Source organism: Cygnus olor, chromosome 3 (genome assembly GCF_009769625.2).
Source record: "Cygnus olor isolate bCygOlo1 chromosome 3, bCygOlo1.pri.v2, whole genome shotgun sequence".
Lineage (NCBI taxonomy): Eukaryota > Metazoa > Chordata > Aves > Anseriformes > Anatidae > Cygnus > Cygnus olor.
Genome location: NC_049171.1, coordinates 23,285,733 through 23,299,451, shown reverse-complemented (window position 1 = coordinate 23,299,451; position 13,719 = coordinate 23,285,733). Strand labels below are relative to the sequence as shown.

The 13,719-nt window shown below is 34.9% G+C and overlaps 1 protein-coding gene across 5 annotated transcripts in view; it reads left to right on the top strand.

Moving 5' to 3' along the window:
* Positions 1-13,719, top strand: part of CSMD1 (CUB and Sushi multiple domains 1) — a 1,148,093-nt gene that overhangs the window by 1,018,115 nt on the left and 116,259 nt on the right. For all 5 annotated transcript variants that reach the window (XM_040551456.1, XM_040551454.1, XM_040551453.1 and 2 more), the window contains 4 exons: positions 4,549-4,726; positions 7,400-7,545; positions 9,831-9,911; positions 10,083-10,196. In XM_040551456.1, the coding sequence (XP_040407390.1) occupies positions 4,549-4,726; positions 7,400-7,545; positions 9,831-9,911; positions 10,083-10,196 (519 nt within the window). The remainder of the gene's footprint in view (positions 1-4,548; positions 4,727-7,399; positions 7,546-9,830; positions 9,912-10,082; positions 10,197-13,719) is intronic.

Genomic DNA, 13,719 nt, shown 5'->3' with positions numbered 1-13,719 from the left:
TTGGGATTTATGCGCTTTTGGAACATCTGGGGAAGTGAATTTCTTTTTTTGAATCAAAGCAACGGAAGAAGCTAAACAGCTTTGTGAACTAGCATAATGGCACTTCAGTAGGACCCATCCAAAGCCTGTGAAATTTTATGTCCAGGCACTGCCAAGCAGAATCTTTAACACTAAGTGGTAGAGTACTTTAGAAACCTACAATCCTAATTCCAAAGCTCAACAATTTTTGTTTTATATAGATCACACATTTTTTTCCCCTTATTTTTTTTTTAAATCTTTGGTTAAGCTTTTTGAGCTAGTTGCTGTTGCCTGATCTTGATTTCTTCCACAGCAGTTTTGTGGTGATATATCTGCAATGACTTTTTGTCACTTTTTTCTCACTAATTAAGCTTTGAATAGAATTTATTACCTGAAGAAATATTTAAAAAAAAATCCTCATTAATAGTTTAAATATTTAATTTAGTAACTTAAAAATATTAATTAAAGATGAATAGCAATGTTGTGATAGAATGTGGAACTATATATTATAAAACCAAGAGATTTTTTTCAATTGCAAAAAAAATTAATGTTCAATTAGCTTAGCAGCAATCTGTATATGATAGATCTTAAATGCAAAACAAACAAAATAACACTTCCAATTATTTGAAATGTATACTGAGTGACATCTACATTAATAGAATAAATGGGAACATGAGACTTGGTAAAAGTTGCAAGAAGTATTTTCAGGTGTATCAGATGCGATTGCCATATGACACATCATCGATACATGCTTGTGAAACTACGTCAGTTTATCAGCTTAATATTTATTTATTTATTTATTTTGTGGAATTAGACTATTTTGTACAGTTTTATGAAAGTTTCAGAAAACAATATGAATGACATTATGTACCTGTCTCATCTTCGATGATACATTTGTCTGATTAAAAAACAACATTCATTAAACTGTGGGCAAGATTTGAATAGATCTCTTCTAATCAAAATGTGATTAAAGAGTTCCGGTAATAAAATGGTACATTTCATAGTACTAGTTTCAGTTATTAATTAGAGGCCTTAAAACACAGGAGAACACAAGTAAGCATTCTATATCTAGGACTTCTTAAAAATATCCAACAAATTAGTTGGATTACCTTCCATGGCAATTAAATCAAAGTGAACAAAAAAAACCAAACTCTTAAAAATCTCTTTATCCAGCTGTATTTCTTTCACCCTAAAAGATGGAATGCCAGATGAAATGATTTTACTCTTAATCTGAGAACATTACTGTTTTTCATCTAGTCTGGTGGTGATTAAAATGGTTATTTGATATTGGAGAGCATGTGTTTTTGGCTATTTTGTTTTGTTTTGTTTTTTAAACCTAACACAAAATGAAGATGTCTTTGGAGTATTAAAAAGACTTCAGTATTATATATAATATTCCTGAGTAGGGATGTAAATGCAGCACCAAGGGGCATAGCAGCCTTATATCTTTTTTTATTTCTTACTAACTAGAGAAAAATGCTTCCTAAAAGATATTGAAGACACGTGGGACATATATTGAGTAGTTTAGATTTTTATAGTACAAATTAGCATTTTCTATATTTCTTTTTAGATAAAGCTAATGCCATGAAGATGCAGTCATTCTTTCTCTTTGATCCCCCCATCTGGAAAGCTTCAACTCAGTAATTTTATCTTCACTTCAAAACTGTTCTCTGTTACTGACATGTCTGTAATTCAGAATGTACATTTGTCTTGGTTTCTTTGCATCTCAGTCCTACCTGTCAAGCTTACCCATAGGCACCCACATTGCACAGCTCTTCACAGCTGAGGCCTGAATGCATGCATCTCCACTATGTCTGCATTTGTGTACATTTATAGCTATGATTTCTGACTAAAGTGCAGATTTCTTAGAGTTTTGTCTGACAATGCAGCGTTTTCTCAGGCTCAGCACATTTCTTGCTTTGTAGAACATTTCCATATGTTAAAGCCGAGTCTAGCACTGCCAAAAGAATTATTTTTGCATAAAAATGTTTTTTTTGCAATAAGGAAAACAAGAGGTTATTAGGTCTCTGATCCCTGGATTTTGGCAGTGGGTCTGAGAGGGAAATCAATTGAAGAATGAAATCACCTTTCTAGCTAGGGCCAGTCTTAGAAGTTCAAATCAAAAACTTTTCTACAGAAGATTCCACATACTTCAGAAAGCAAAGTAAGGGGATGTGGTAGTGATTCACAAAGGGAAATTGAAACTGCTTCAGAGGAAGAGGTTGGGCTGTCTGTGCAGTTGCCCCATGGAAATCCAATAATATGTCACTCATAAATAATTCATAAAAAAGGTTTCTAAGTGTCTGTGTGTGATATGTGGACAACAGGTCTGTGATTCAAGAATGCTGAAGACACCTGGTATTTCTCTTTTTTGTTTTCTTCGGGTAACAAAATCATCATGGCAGCATTTCTGCTATTATTATATTTAGGTGTTCTTGCTTTTCCACTGGTGCCAAAATATATTGGTAAGAATTTGCTGCAACCAAGTTATGAAATAGGCTGCTTGAATTCTCACCAATCTTACACTCAAAATTTGCAGTAGGCAAAAGGAACGTGCCATATATGCAAAGCCAAAAGTTTAATTTTAGTACAAAGAAAATCATAAGAGTCTAACCGAATTATTAGTCCAGTTACAGTGATAGTAATATTTCAAATCAGGTAATGTTAGAATGGTACACACAAACTTCTAATATCTACCCCTTTCTCTGCTGTTACACTCACTGTTCTAGCGCCTATACAAGTCTTAAATTCAGGGGTTGTAATCCAGGAGAAGGTGTTCATTCTGTACACAAAATCTGTTTGTCAGCAATACCTTTTAGTCATAAAATATATATAGATATAATATTAACTGTTACATCACACAGTTGTACAAAGTTAAGCAAAAGCTAAAATGAAGTAGTAAGTAGCTACCCAATCATTATACAATTGCTGTGACAAGTTAAAACAAGTTCCAGGCTACCAGAACAAAACCAGAAAAACCTGGCTGTCTGTGGCCTGTTTTGTTAGCTTGATGCTAACTCTGTGGCATGTTGCTAGCAGTGACAGCACCATATTTACTGGGCCACTTGGCTAAGGTTTTACTTGTTTGAGGCCTTTTATCCTTTCCATATCTTTCTTTTTCTATATTCCATGATTTCATTCCGTTCGTAGTAGTAATGCAGACATGTTCTATACTCTTTCTAGCTTCTCATATGGACTAAGGGAACTAACAATGTAAAGGTCTTTCTCAAAAATATGAAGCAGTATATTTTGTTTGTCTACTGGCATTAAAAATTGTCCCACTTCTATGTTCTGTATAATTGTTTAATATTTTTAGCCACCTGATATGCTGTTACCACATTTTCGTATATTAGCTTTACCTAGGAAGACCAAATATATACTATGAATTTCAGTTTTAATTAATTAGAAACAAATCCTGGGACATGGGTGAAGATAAGAACAGTTATACTAAGTCAGCTCCTGTTAGAACTGTGCTTTATGTATGATGACATCAAGCCATGTGGTGTGGTCAACATGCTGGAGGGAAGGGAAGGCTTGAGATTTGGGCCCATGTAAGCCTCATGAGGTTCAACAAGGCCAAGTGCAAGGTCCTACATCTGTGCCAGAGCAATCCCAAGCACAAATACAGGCTGGGCAGGGAATAGATTGAAAGTAGCCCTGAGGAGAAAGACTTGGGGATGTTGGTTGATGAGAAACTCAACATGAGCTGGCAAGGTGTGCTTAGAGTCCAGAAAGGCAACCGTATCCTGGGCTGTAACAAAAGAAGTGTGGCCAGCAGGGCGAAGGAGGTGATTCTACCCCTCTGCTCTGCTCTCATGAGACCCCACATGGAGTGCTGTGTTCAGCTCTGGGGCCCCCAGCACAAGAAGGACAAGGAAATATTAGAACGAGTCCAGAGGAGGGCCACAAAGATGATCAGAGGGCTGGAGCACCTCTCCTGTGAAGACAGGCTGAGGGAGTTGGGGTTGCTCAGCCTGGAGAAAGCTCCAGGGAGACCTTAGACAGATATAAACAACCCTTCTTTCCTTTCTCTTTCCTTTCCTTGCTTCCTTTGTTGGTCACTAAAAGGACCGTAGTTCATGAGCAAATGTTCTAAGATGGGAAGATGTGCTGAACTCATCATACTAGCTAATATTGGTATGGATGAAGAAGGTGAAGTGGTGAAAGCCTCCTTAACCTGTCCTGTATAACCAGAGGCTATTAAAAGGATTCCTCTTTGCTTGTTTCTGAATCTTGAATACAAACTGAAGATGTCCCTTTAAAATTTGTTAACTTAGTTTAAATTATTTTGTATAAAAACAACATTTCCAGTAGATTTTGATGGATTTTAAGCAATAAAATCTGAAAGACATCAGGATAACTTATTTCTTAGAAATATCAGTACTTTTTATCTCCAAGAATCAAGCAACCAAGAGAAAACACTGTCTTTAAGAACAACATTGGCTTTTCCTGTAGAGGTTTTAGAATCTGAAAGCATAACTTGAAGAAGTATGTTTTTCTTATTATTTTTTTCATTTGTTTTCTTTTCAGCTCCTTGTGGCTATAATGTAACTGCTCAGAATGGTACAGTTTATTCCCCAGGATTTCCAGATGAATACCCAAATTCCAAGGACTGTACTTGGTTAATTGTTGTACCTCCAGGCCATGGAATTTACATCAACTTTACCTTACTCCAAACTGAACCTGTGAATGACTACATTGCTGTTTGGTATGTAATTTTTCAAAATAAAAGTGCTTTTTTTCTGATTAATTTATCAAAAACTCACTGTCCCAGGCCTTGGCTTTTGCTTAGTCTTGCCCTTTATGTTACCGTCTATGCTGAAGACCAGCATATACAACAACAAGCTCTATAAATATATGAAATAATTAACGCTTTATATCATGATATGAACCCTTAAGATTATGGTTCTAAAAGTACTTTGACACATGTTCAGTTATCAATCAGATCTTCTTTGAAATCGTGGTTGTGTGCAGGAAGATACAAGTTACATTTTACAGTTTCTGGAACTGGCCCCCTGTTTTCCAAATGAGACCATTTGAAGTCAAAGTGATGTAGCAATCTGCATTATGTTAAATTACGTGTCCTGTGAATATCTGAGGTAATATGTTAGTTGCAGCAAAACTTTTTGACATCTTTTAGACATTAATTGATTTAGGCATTCATTGAGATTTTCCAGTCTCTTAATAAGGCTGTCTCTCTTTTTGAAGCCAAGGTTTCAGCCCTTGTACCTTTACATCTTTCAGCTTCACCTTGTATGTTACTCTTCCCCAAACTTGTAATTCCCCAAACCCCTCTCAATTTTGTGTCTCCAGCTGGAAAAGGAGGTCTCAGGGCTGACAAAGTTCTTCCATAAGAATTTACTACACTGAAGAGCAGGCATAGATGACAGTGTCTTAGACAGGAAGTTGTTACATACTCATCAATAGCTAACCTTGGTCCCTACCCCACACAATGTCCAGTTACTTCTCTCTCATAAGTGCTGCAGATAGTTTTACAAGGGGACAGTTTGCACAGAATGTGGGATATAACTTACTCCAGCTGCTCCCATCTCCCAGCTGGTCCATTATTGCTGAACAGGGTGAGTTTTTTCCATACAGTAATACTAAAATCCAATACTAAAATAGGGAAATTCAGTCAGCTTATAAAAGAGATGCATAACTGTTTATGAACTGCACATTAGCTGCCATTGGTATTTTCATTATCATGGAATTTGTCTCTAATATCCGTCATGGGTTGTCCTCTCTGACGTGTTAAATGAAAAGAATGCTGGATTGGTGACTTCTCTTTTTATGCCTAAGCAATTAAATCCTAAAATCCTGTATCCTTTTTTGAACTTGTTTGGCTGTAGTATGTGCTGAATTCCTGAACTATTATATTGAACTGTTTTACAGCTTATTTCTTTCAGTTTCTGATTGCCCATAAATCACAAGCAGGCTTTTTTTAAGAGTTGTTTTCTGAGGTATCAGTGATGAATAGCTCTTGAATTTGCTAGGAGGAGGCTGTTACAAGTAATTGTGTTTATATCATTCATATATATACCATTCACTTCTGTACGAAGTGTCAAACCGTAGTATGAAAGAGTTTTTCTGGTTTTGGTGTTTTTTTTTTTGGAAAACAAGAAAAAAAAATATTTTCTTCTTCCTCAATGGTAATAAGACTTTTAAAATGAAAAGCTAAGTAAATTATCATGTTCCTATTCAGGATTCATTAATTTGACAATTATTTGCAAGGCAGCAAGAAAAAGAAAATACATTTTTATGCCAAGTCAGCTACAGTTTATTTTTTCTTGTTGTCACTGATACTAGAGTTGATTTTGGAAGACTGGATAATCTTGAAAAACTTCTTTGGGGAAGAATAATTCATCTAAATAATATTTTTAAAATGTTGTTACAGCAAAGTAAATACATGACATGCACTCTTTCAAAACTTGAAACCAAGTTTGTCCATACACCAGATATTTCCTTTTAATAAGAGATTATCTTGATAGGTTTGGAATAGACAAAAATGAGTTAATGCTTGGCTTTTTAAACATACAGCTAGAGATGAACAAATATCCCTCTAACTTAAAGACACTGAAAGGTCAAAAGCTAAATGCTTTCAGAGAGCTTCTAGGTAATCTCCAGCTTTCTAAAATACATATTGCAAAGGGTTTTTGATTCAGTTTTGGTTCAGTAAATGTAATATAGAAGAAGACCACAAATAGGTGTTGCAGGGCTCCAAAAATTCTTCACTGATAAAAGCAGTGCTTTTATTTATTTATTCTGGCTGTTTAGAGATGAATGTTCTGTGTGATGATACTGAAAATGGAAGCAGCCTGGTATTTTTGTAGTATTTCTCTTTGGGTGTCTATTCCACTATTCAGAAATACACAACCTTTCTTTTTTTTCCACTATTTTCTTCCCCCTTTGAAGAGATTTTTGATTCTCAGGAATGAATTGAAATGGCAGGCTGAACCTGCAACATGCACACCTCTCTATGCATTAGTCATGAATGCAGACTTGAAGGATCCAGGTCAAAAATATTAGAAATACGATAAGATCTTAAGAGGTTTCTAGATACATTTCTTTTTTCAGGTGATGTATATATGAGAATTTTGGCAGGAACATCCACAGAAAATTTCAAATGTTACAAAGTCTGACAGTAAATTTCTTACCCATGGAAATATAAAAGTTATTATAAAGTACTCTTGGTCTCTCAAAACTTTGTAGAAACATATTGAAAGAGTATTCTGTGTTGATAGAAATAAAAACAAATTCATTCTAAATAATTAGGGAAAGCAGTTTTTACAAAAATATAACATGCATTACAGAGAAAAGAGACTGATAATTAAATGTTAACTATTGTATTTCTTCATCTGATTTTTTATGTTTCCCTTCCTAGGGATGGTCCTGACCATAATTCACCTCAGCTGGGAGTGTTCAGTGGGAACACAGCTCTGGAAACAGCTTACAGTTCCACCAATCAAGTCCTCCTCAAATTTCACAGCGATTTTTCAACAGGAGGATTCTTTGTTCTCAATTTTCATGGTCAGTTTTCTTTATATCATCAGTGTCTAATTACCACAATCAAGTGAATTTTAAAAATTTTTCTTAACTATGTGATATAGTGATTAAATAAATTTACTAGGATTATAGGGATTCATAGGTTTGCTACTTTTTTAAAATAATGGTATAAATTTTTAAAAATGTATGTTAAAAAAGGAAATTCATTTGTACTTTTGAATAAACTATGACCTATCTTTAATATTAATCATTGCTGTCTAATATTGTGCTTTCAAATTTTTAATTAATTTGACACATATATTTATTAATTACTTTTATACTTCCATAATAAAATTCTGCACCATCTGATTAATCATAGCAATTATCATGAAAAAGGTTGGTGGGATAGTGTTGGACTATTGCACAACAGTTTTACGTCTAATATCCAGCAAAGTACTATATTCAAAGTTACAGTCAGGGCTACAGGAAATGCACATTAGGCCTCTTAACTCAGACATAAAATGCTGAACTCCAGTTCTATTTCTAATTCTGAATTCATCCTGATTTTGTATATTAAATGGAAGATTATTGGTGTTCTGGATTGGAATTTAAAAAGATAGGGTGACTTAATTCACCAGGACAGGAGTCAATGACACAGGAAGAGTGTACCTGAAGGTATCAGTCTGCATGGAGAAGTCTTTGCAAGATTAGTACTGAGTCTGAATTTTTTTTCTTGTCTGTGATTTTCTCCCAGAAGAAGGACATGATTCATGGTAGCCTAATGTCTAGAGCACTTACCTGAGGAGCAAAGAATAAAGCACCAGGTTTTAGTCATTATACAGGGAACATACAGCTCCCACATTCCAGGATTGTCAAAGCAGCAAACCACAAGGAGTGGTCAGTGACAGCATTTTCCAGTTTTATGCTGAGGGTGTATAAAGGTGTAGTCAGTCTTTCAGGGTCCATGACTTCAGATGATAAAAAGGAAAGGTAAATAATCTGTCACAATATGTAGTGCATTAGTCTAGCAAGGTTAAAAATGAATGAATCTGCTTCTTTTTCTCTGCATTGTTTATTTACTTTTGCATAATAGATCACTGGCTGAAAATCATGTATACTGTGAACAGTGTCCATGCTTTTAATTGAATTCGAAGCAGTGAGGCTACTAGTGAGAAACCCCAGCAAACTGGGCTTCTTGGAGACTAAGTTGCAGGGGTTTCTATTTTTGAGCCCACACACTGGGAGATGATAGGTGTCTTAGTTCAGTGAAATCAAGGGTATCACAGGACATGCATATATTTCTCCTGCTTGCTGTCTGTAGCTTAGAAACTTGCTGTCACGTGTCTAAGCAAGTTGTGGAGCTTTTTTCTTGGACGTTCTCCAGGAAAACTATCGGTCTGCATAGAGTTTAAGCTCCTAAATACATTGTTCATAAGTGTTCATAAATGGGCTACAGAAACTAATGTGGAAGGTAAGGTTAGATTCCCCAGTATCACTTATTTTGTTTCTTTAACTTCTCAAAAATGGCTACCAAGGTACCAGGAGAATTTGTGTTCTTGACTGTGATTTTGTTGCATGAAGAGGAGACTTTTTCTATATTATGTGGAGTCTGATCGCAGTCTTAAATCTCTGGTTTAGATTTTTTTTTTTTTTATCCAGAAATGGTTTCTTTAGCTGTTGTAGGCATTCTGCTCCATTTCAGAAACATGTCAGCCATTGCACTGGTCACCTTCGTTGTGAGACAGCTCACAGTTTTTGGAAACAGATTTGAAGAGCAGAGAAAGCATTTTATTTTAAAGGCAGTGACATTTTTTTTTTCTTTTGTTTAACTTATAAACACTGTTATCATTGCTGCTTCTTTTTAAAGTAAATATATGCATCTGTACTTCAGAAAGATTAACCCTTAGTTTCTCTAGAATACTTAAATTAAGAATGACAAACCAGATATGTGACAGGTAATTACAGATTTTCCAGGAAATCTAAATAATCTGTGTTTAGCCCTTCGACATGCTGCAAAGGCAGCCACATAAAACAGAAGCTTTGTAGCTGCAAATACCTCCTCATAATCATTTCAACTGCATCCAGTTCTGCAATGGATCTATAACCATCTAGGCAGTGTAGTATAGTGTTTATACTCATAATAAATACTCTTTTGTTTTATATATATAATAGGTAATGTCATGAAATTTAAATTGGAAAATGTTGTAACTGAGAGACCATGAGTTTTACTGTAGCTTTGGCAATTTGGCAAGTGTAGATATTAAATGAATTTTCTGTAAAATGAATCTTAGCACACCATTATTTAATCTTATTTTCACTTAAATTTGCAGCATATCAGCTGAAGAAGTGCCAGCCTCCACCAATAGTTCCACATGCAGATTTGTTTACAGAAGATGATGACTTTGAAATAGGTGATAAAATAGTATATCATTTTCTTTCTTACGTTTTCACCTGAATTTTAGCTAAAGTAAACTATTAATGTATTTCATACTACACCGGAGATATTGGTGTACTTCTGTTTGATTTTTTTTCCATTTTAAATTTTAAGATTTTGTTGTTGTTGCTGTTAATAACTCTTCCAGGAGATTTTGCCAAGTACAAGTGCCATCCTGGTTTCACCCTTGTTGGACAAGATATATTAACCTGCAAACTGAATACACAGTTGCAATTTGAAGGATCTTCTCCATTTTGTGAAGGTAAATATATGCTTACACAGACTGTGCGTGATTAGTATGTACCCCCTTTTCTCTTTCTATATATTAAAGGTGAAATTTTGGGGCACTGTATTTTCATCAATGTTTTCAAAGGAAAATTTTCCATTTATTTCTTCAGTATCTAAGAAATGCACACAACTTCAAACTGGGCTCTAAAATTTTTGGACAGACATTCAGTACTTTAGAATCAAAAGACAAGTGGATTGACTGTCAAAGGCACTGAGCATCACATGTATATTTAAGGAGTAGTCTCATTAACTACACTACCATTGAAACACTTATTTTTAATATTCCTTTAAATGATTTATCATTGTTTCACAGCAAATGAAAGATTTCTTTTCTCCCCTGAAGAGCTTTAAATATATGAATTTAAATTAAGCTTCCAAAATAAAATAATCATAGAATCATAGAACGGCTTGGGTTGGAATGGACCATAAAGACCATCCAGTTCCAACACCCCACCATGGACGGGGATGCCACCCACTAGGTCAGATTGCCCAGGGCCCCAGTACAGATTGCCTTGAACACCTCCAGGGATGGAGCATCCACAACTTCTCTGGGCAACCTGTTCCAGTGCCTCACCATCCTCTGAGTGAAGAATTTCCTCCTAAATAAGAAATTATTTTCTCTACTTTAACAATATAGTGACATTGTACAACAAAGACACATGAAAAATGTGTTCTGAAATATGTAGCAAAATTCAGCTGTGAACTTCTGTCTCTAAAGAGCATGCTCTTCTTTAGGCTTAATTTCCTGAAGTAATATACAATTGATGCTTAATTTCCTGAAGGTTTATAGGATTTTTCAAGGCTGTCCTCCCTTCTGATAAAATGTTTTAATCTGTTAGTTAGTTTCAAAGTTCCTGTATGATTCACGAAAGCAGAAGACATAATTAATAGAAACAAAAAGTACAAATTGGTACCCCTATCAAAGGAAAACACTGCAGCACAAACTCAGTATTTTTAGACAACAGGAAATACATATTTTTCCAACTGAACTACAGAAAAAGCTGTATTCACTGCTTGCTTTTTGTTACACTTGGGAAACCAGAACTGCAGATGATGTCATAAGAAACCAGATTTCACCAAACATAGTGCTCAGGAAATTACTTCTTTTAATAAAATAATTACGAATCAAGGTTCTCTAATGACTTATAATTTCACTGAGTTATTTAGTCAGTGGTATATTTGCTGTAAGATAATATAGTCAGAATGCAATAATTGCACTGCAAATCCAGCTTTCAATTTTAAGTTAACAGTAAAAGCAGTAATTTAACTCTTGGCTGTTTCAATGTTTCAACTGAAGAATTCTGTTAAAATTCAGGTAAAAACTACAGAGACGTTGGGAGTTTCTGATAATGATTTGTCATTTGTTAAGCACAGGGGAGTAGTTGATTTCCAACAGTTGTGTCAGCTAAATGAAACTCAGGACTTTCTCTGATGGTAGAAACACTCATTTCTTTGCAGTTCTTTGAGACATTCCAGATGAATACTAGCAGCTCTGTACTTCCCTCATAGAATTCATAAATTTTGTGACTTTCTTCCTTTCCTCATATTATTTATTGTTTTTCAGAACAATCCTATATATTAAAGTTTCTCAACTTTTACTATTTAACAAGTTGTTCCTAATTGATTATTAGACATCTTTAATACACATGATTTTTCATTAAAAGGATTAAATAGTACGGTTCCTGCTGATGAGTAGGTTTACCAACTGGTAGTGGCTTTTAGTCTTGTATTCTTTTGATATGAATACAGCAGAATTAATGGAGACAACATCAAATGAAATCACCTGGTAACAAAAAAATAAAAAATAAAAAATAAAAAAAATTGGGGAGGTTCAGAGACAAAAGACAATGGAACCAGAGGCATTAGAGTAAAGATTTTGGCACAGTTATTTTGAACAGACTTAAGAGAGGAGTTCCTTTAGCTGACTTGGGATGCAGCTGGCTTCCTTTCCTCACATGAGCTGTTCCTTTAAATACATTTCATTTTCCTTTCTGAAAAAACAAAACAAAACTCTCCAATATTGTCTCTCTGTGCAAATTATTATTACTGTGGAGATAAATGTTGAACTGAAAGCCTATTTTATGATAACACCCTAGCTATTTATCAGTATTTCTTCTAGATCATGTGAAATACTGGTAGGTCACTTAAAAATGTGTTTTCAATTGCTATCTTTATGTTGTTTACTCATAAGTAAATATATGAATGTTCTCACGTAGCACTTTGATAACACTGTTTCTTTAAACAATATATGTTATTCATATATAAATTCATATAAATTTTGTTGTAACTATTCATTTTAAACTCTTTTTAAAAAATCTATTTAATTAGGAGATTTTAATATATCAGCAGATATATTAACAAGACAGAAATCTCCAACCTGAGGGTAGTAAATACAAAATCCAGAGGGATGATAGGTTGAAAGAACATTGATCTCATGATAGTAGAGTATTGCTCACTAACACAGTAGAGTTTAAGCATGTGTATTGAGGATTCATCTAGCTTTGTCAGTATGTGCTAGGGAAAAAATAAATGAAATAGTGAACCATTTGAACAGTTACCTGAGGGTGACCTCTTACTATTCTTTTAGTCATTTACTTATGGCTTTAAATTTTAGTGAAGGATTGACTGATTTAACTGCTATTGCTATTACTCATTTCTGCCAATGGGTATATGTATATTATATATGATTTTGATAATATTTTTCTCTCTTTGGGGATCTAAAAAGTCAGTTACTTGTTACAAAGAAGTAAGTGTAATCGATACTTTCAATAAACAGAATATGTTTGTGTCTTAGATAAAGATAAAAGATTTTTGAGTCACCAGAAATATAAAATAAGGTGTTTGTTTTTTTTTTTTCATTTTAGCTATGGAAGCAGCATCATTATACAGTTTTTCTGTGGCTGAAATGACAATTCTTGGATAACTTCTTGTAAAAAATCAAAATCAAATATTAGGGCCAGTTTTCTCGAATGTTTTCATAAATGACTTGAATGTAGGACTTGAAGGTATACTGAATAAGTTTGCTGATAACACTAAATTGGGAAGAGTGATTGATTCCACTGAGGGTGGAGAGGCCTTGCAGAGAGATCTTGACTGGAGAGCTGGGCAATCACCAACAATGTAGAGTTTAACAAGAGCAAGTGCCAGATTCTGCACCTGGGAAGGGGCAACACTGGATATATGTACAAACTGGGGGATGAGAGGCTGCCCCACCGAAAAGAATCAGGGGATTTTGGTCAACAGCAAGTTGAATATGAGCCAGCAGTGTGCCCTGGCAGCCAAAAGGTCCAACCGTACCCTGGGGTGCATCAGGCACAGCATTGCTAGCTGGTCAAGGAAAGTGGTTGTCCCACTCTGCTCTGCGCTGGTGCAGCCTCGCCTCAGTTACTGTGTGCAGTTCTGGGCACTACAGTATAAAAAGGACATAAAACCATTAGAGAGTTTTAGAAAGGAAGGCTGTGAAGATGGTGAGGGGCCTAGAGGGCAAGATGTATGAG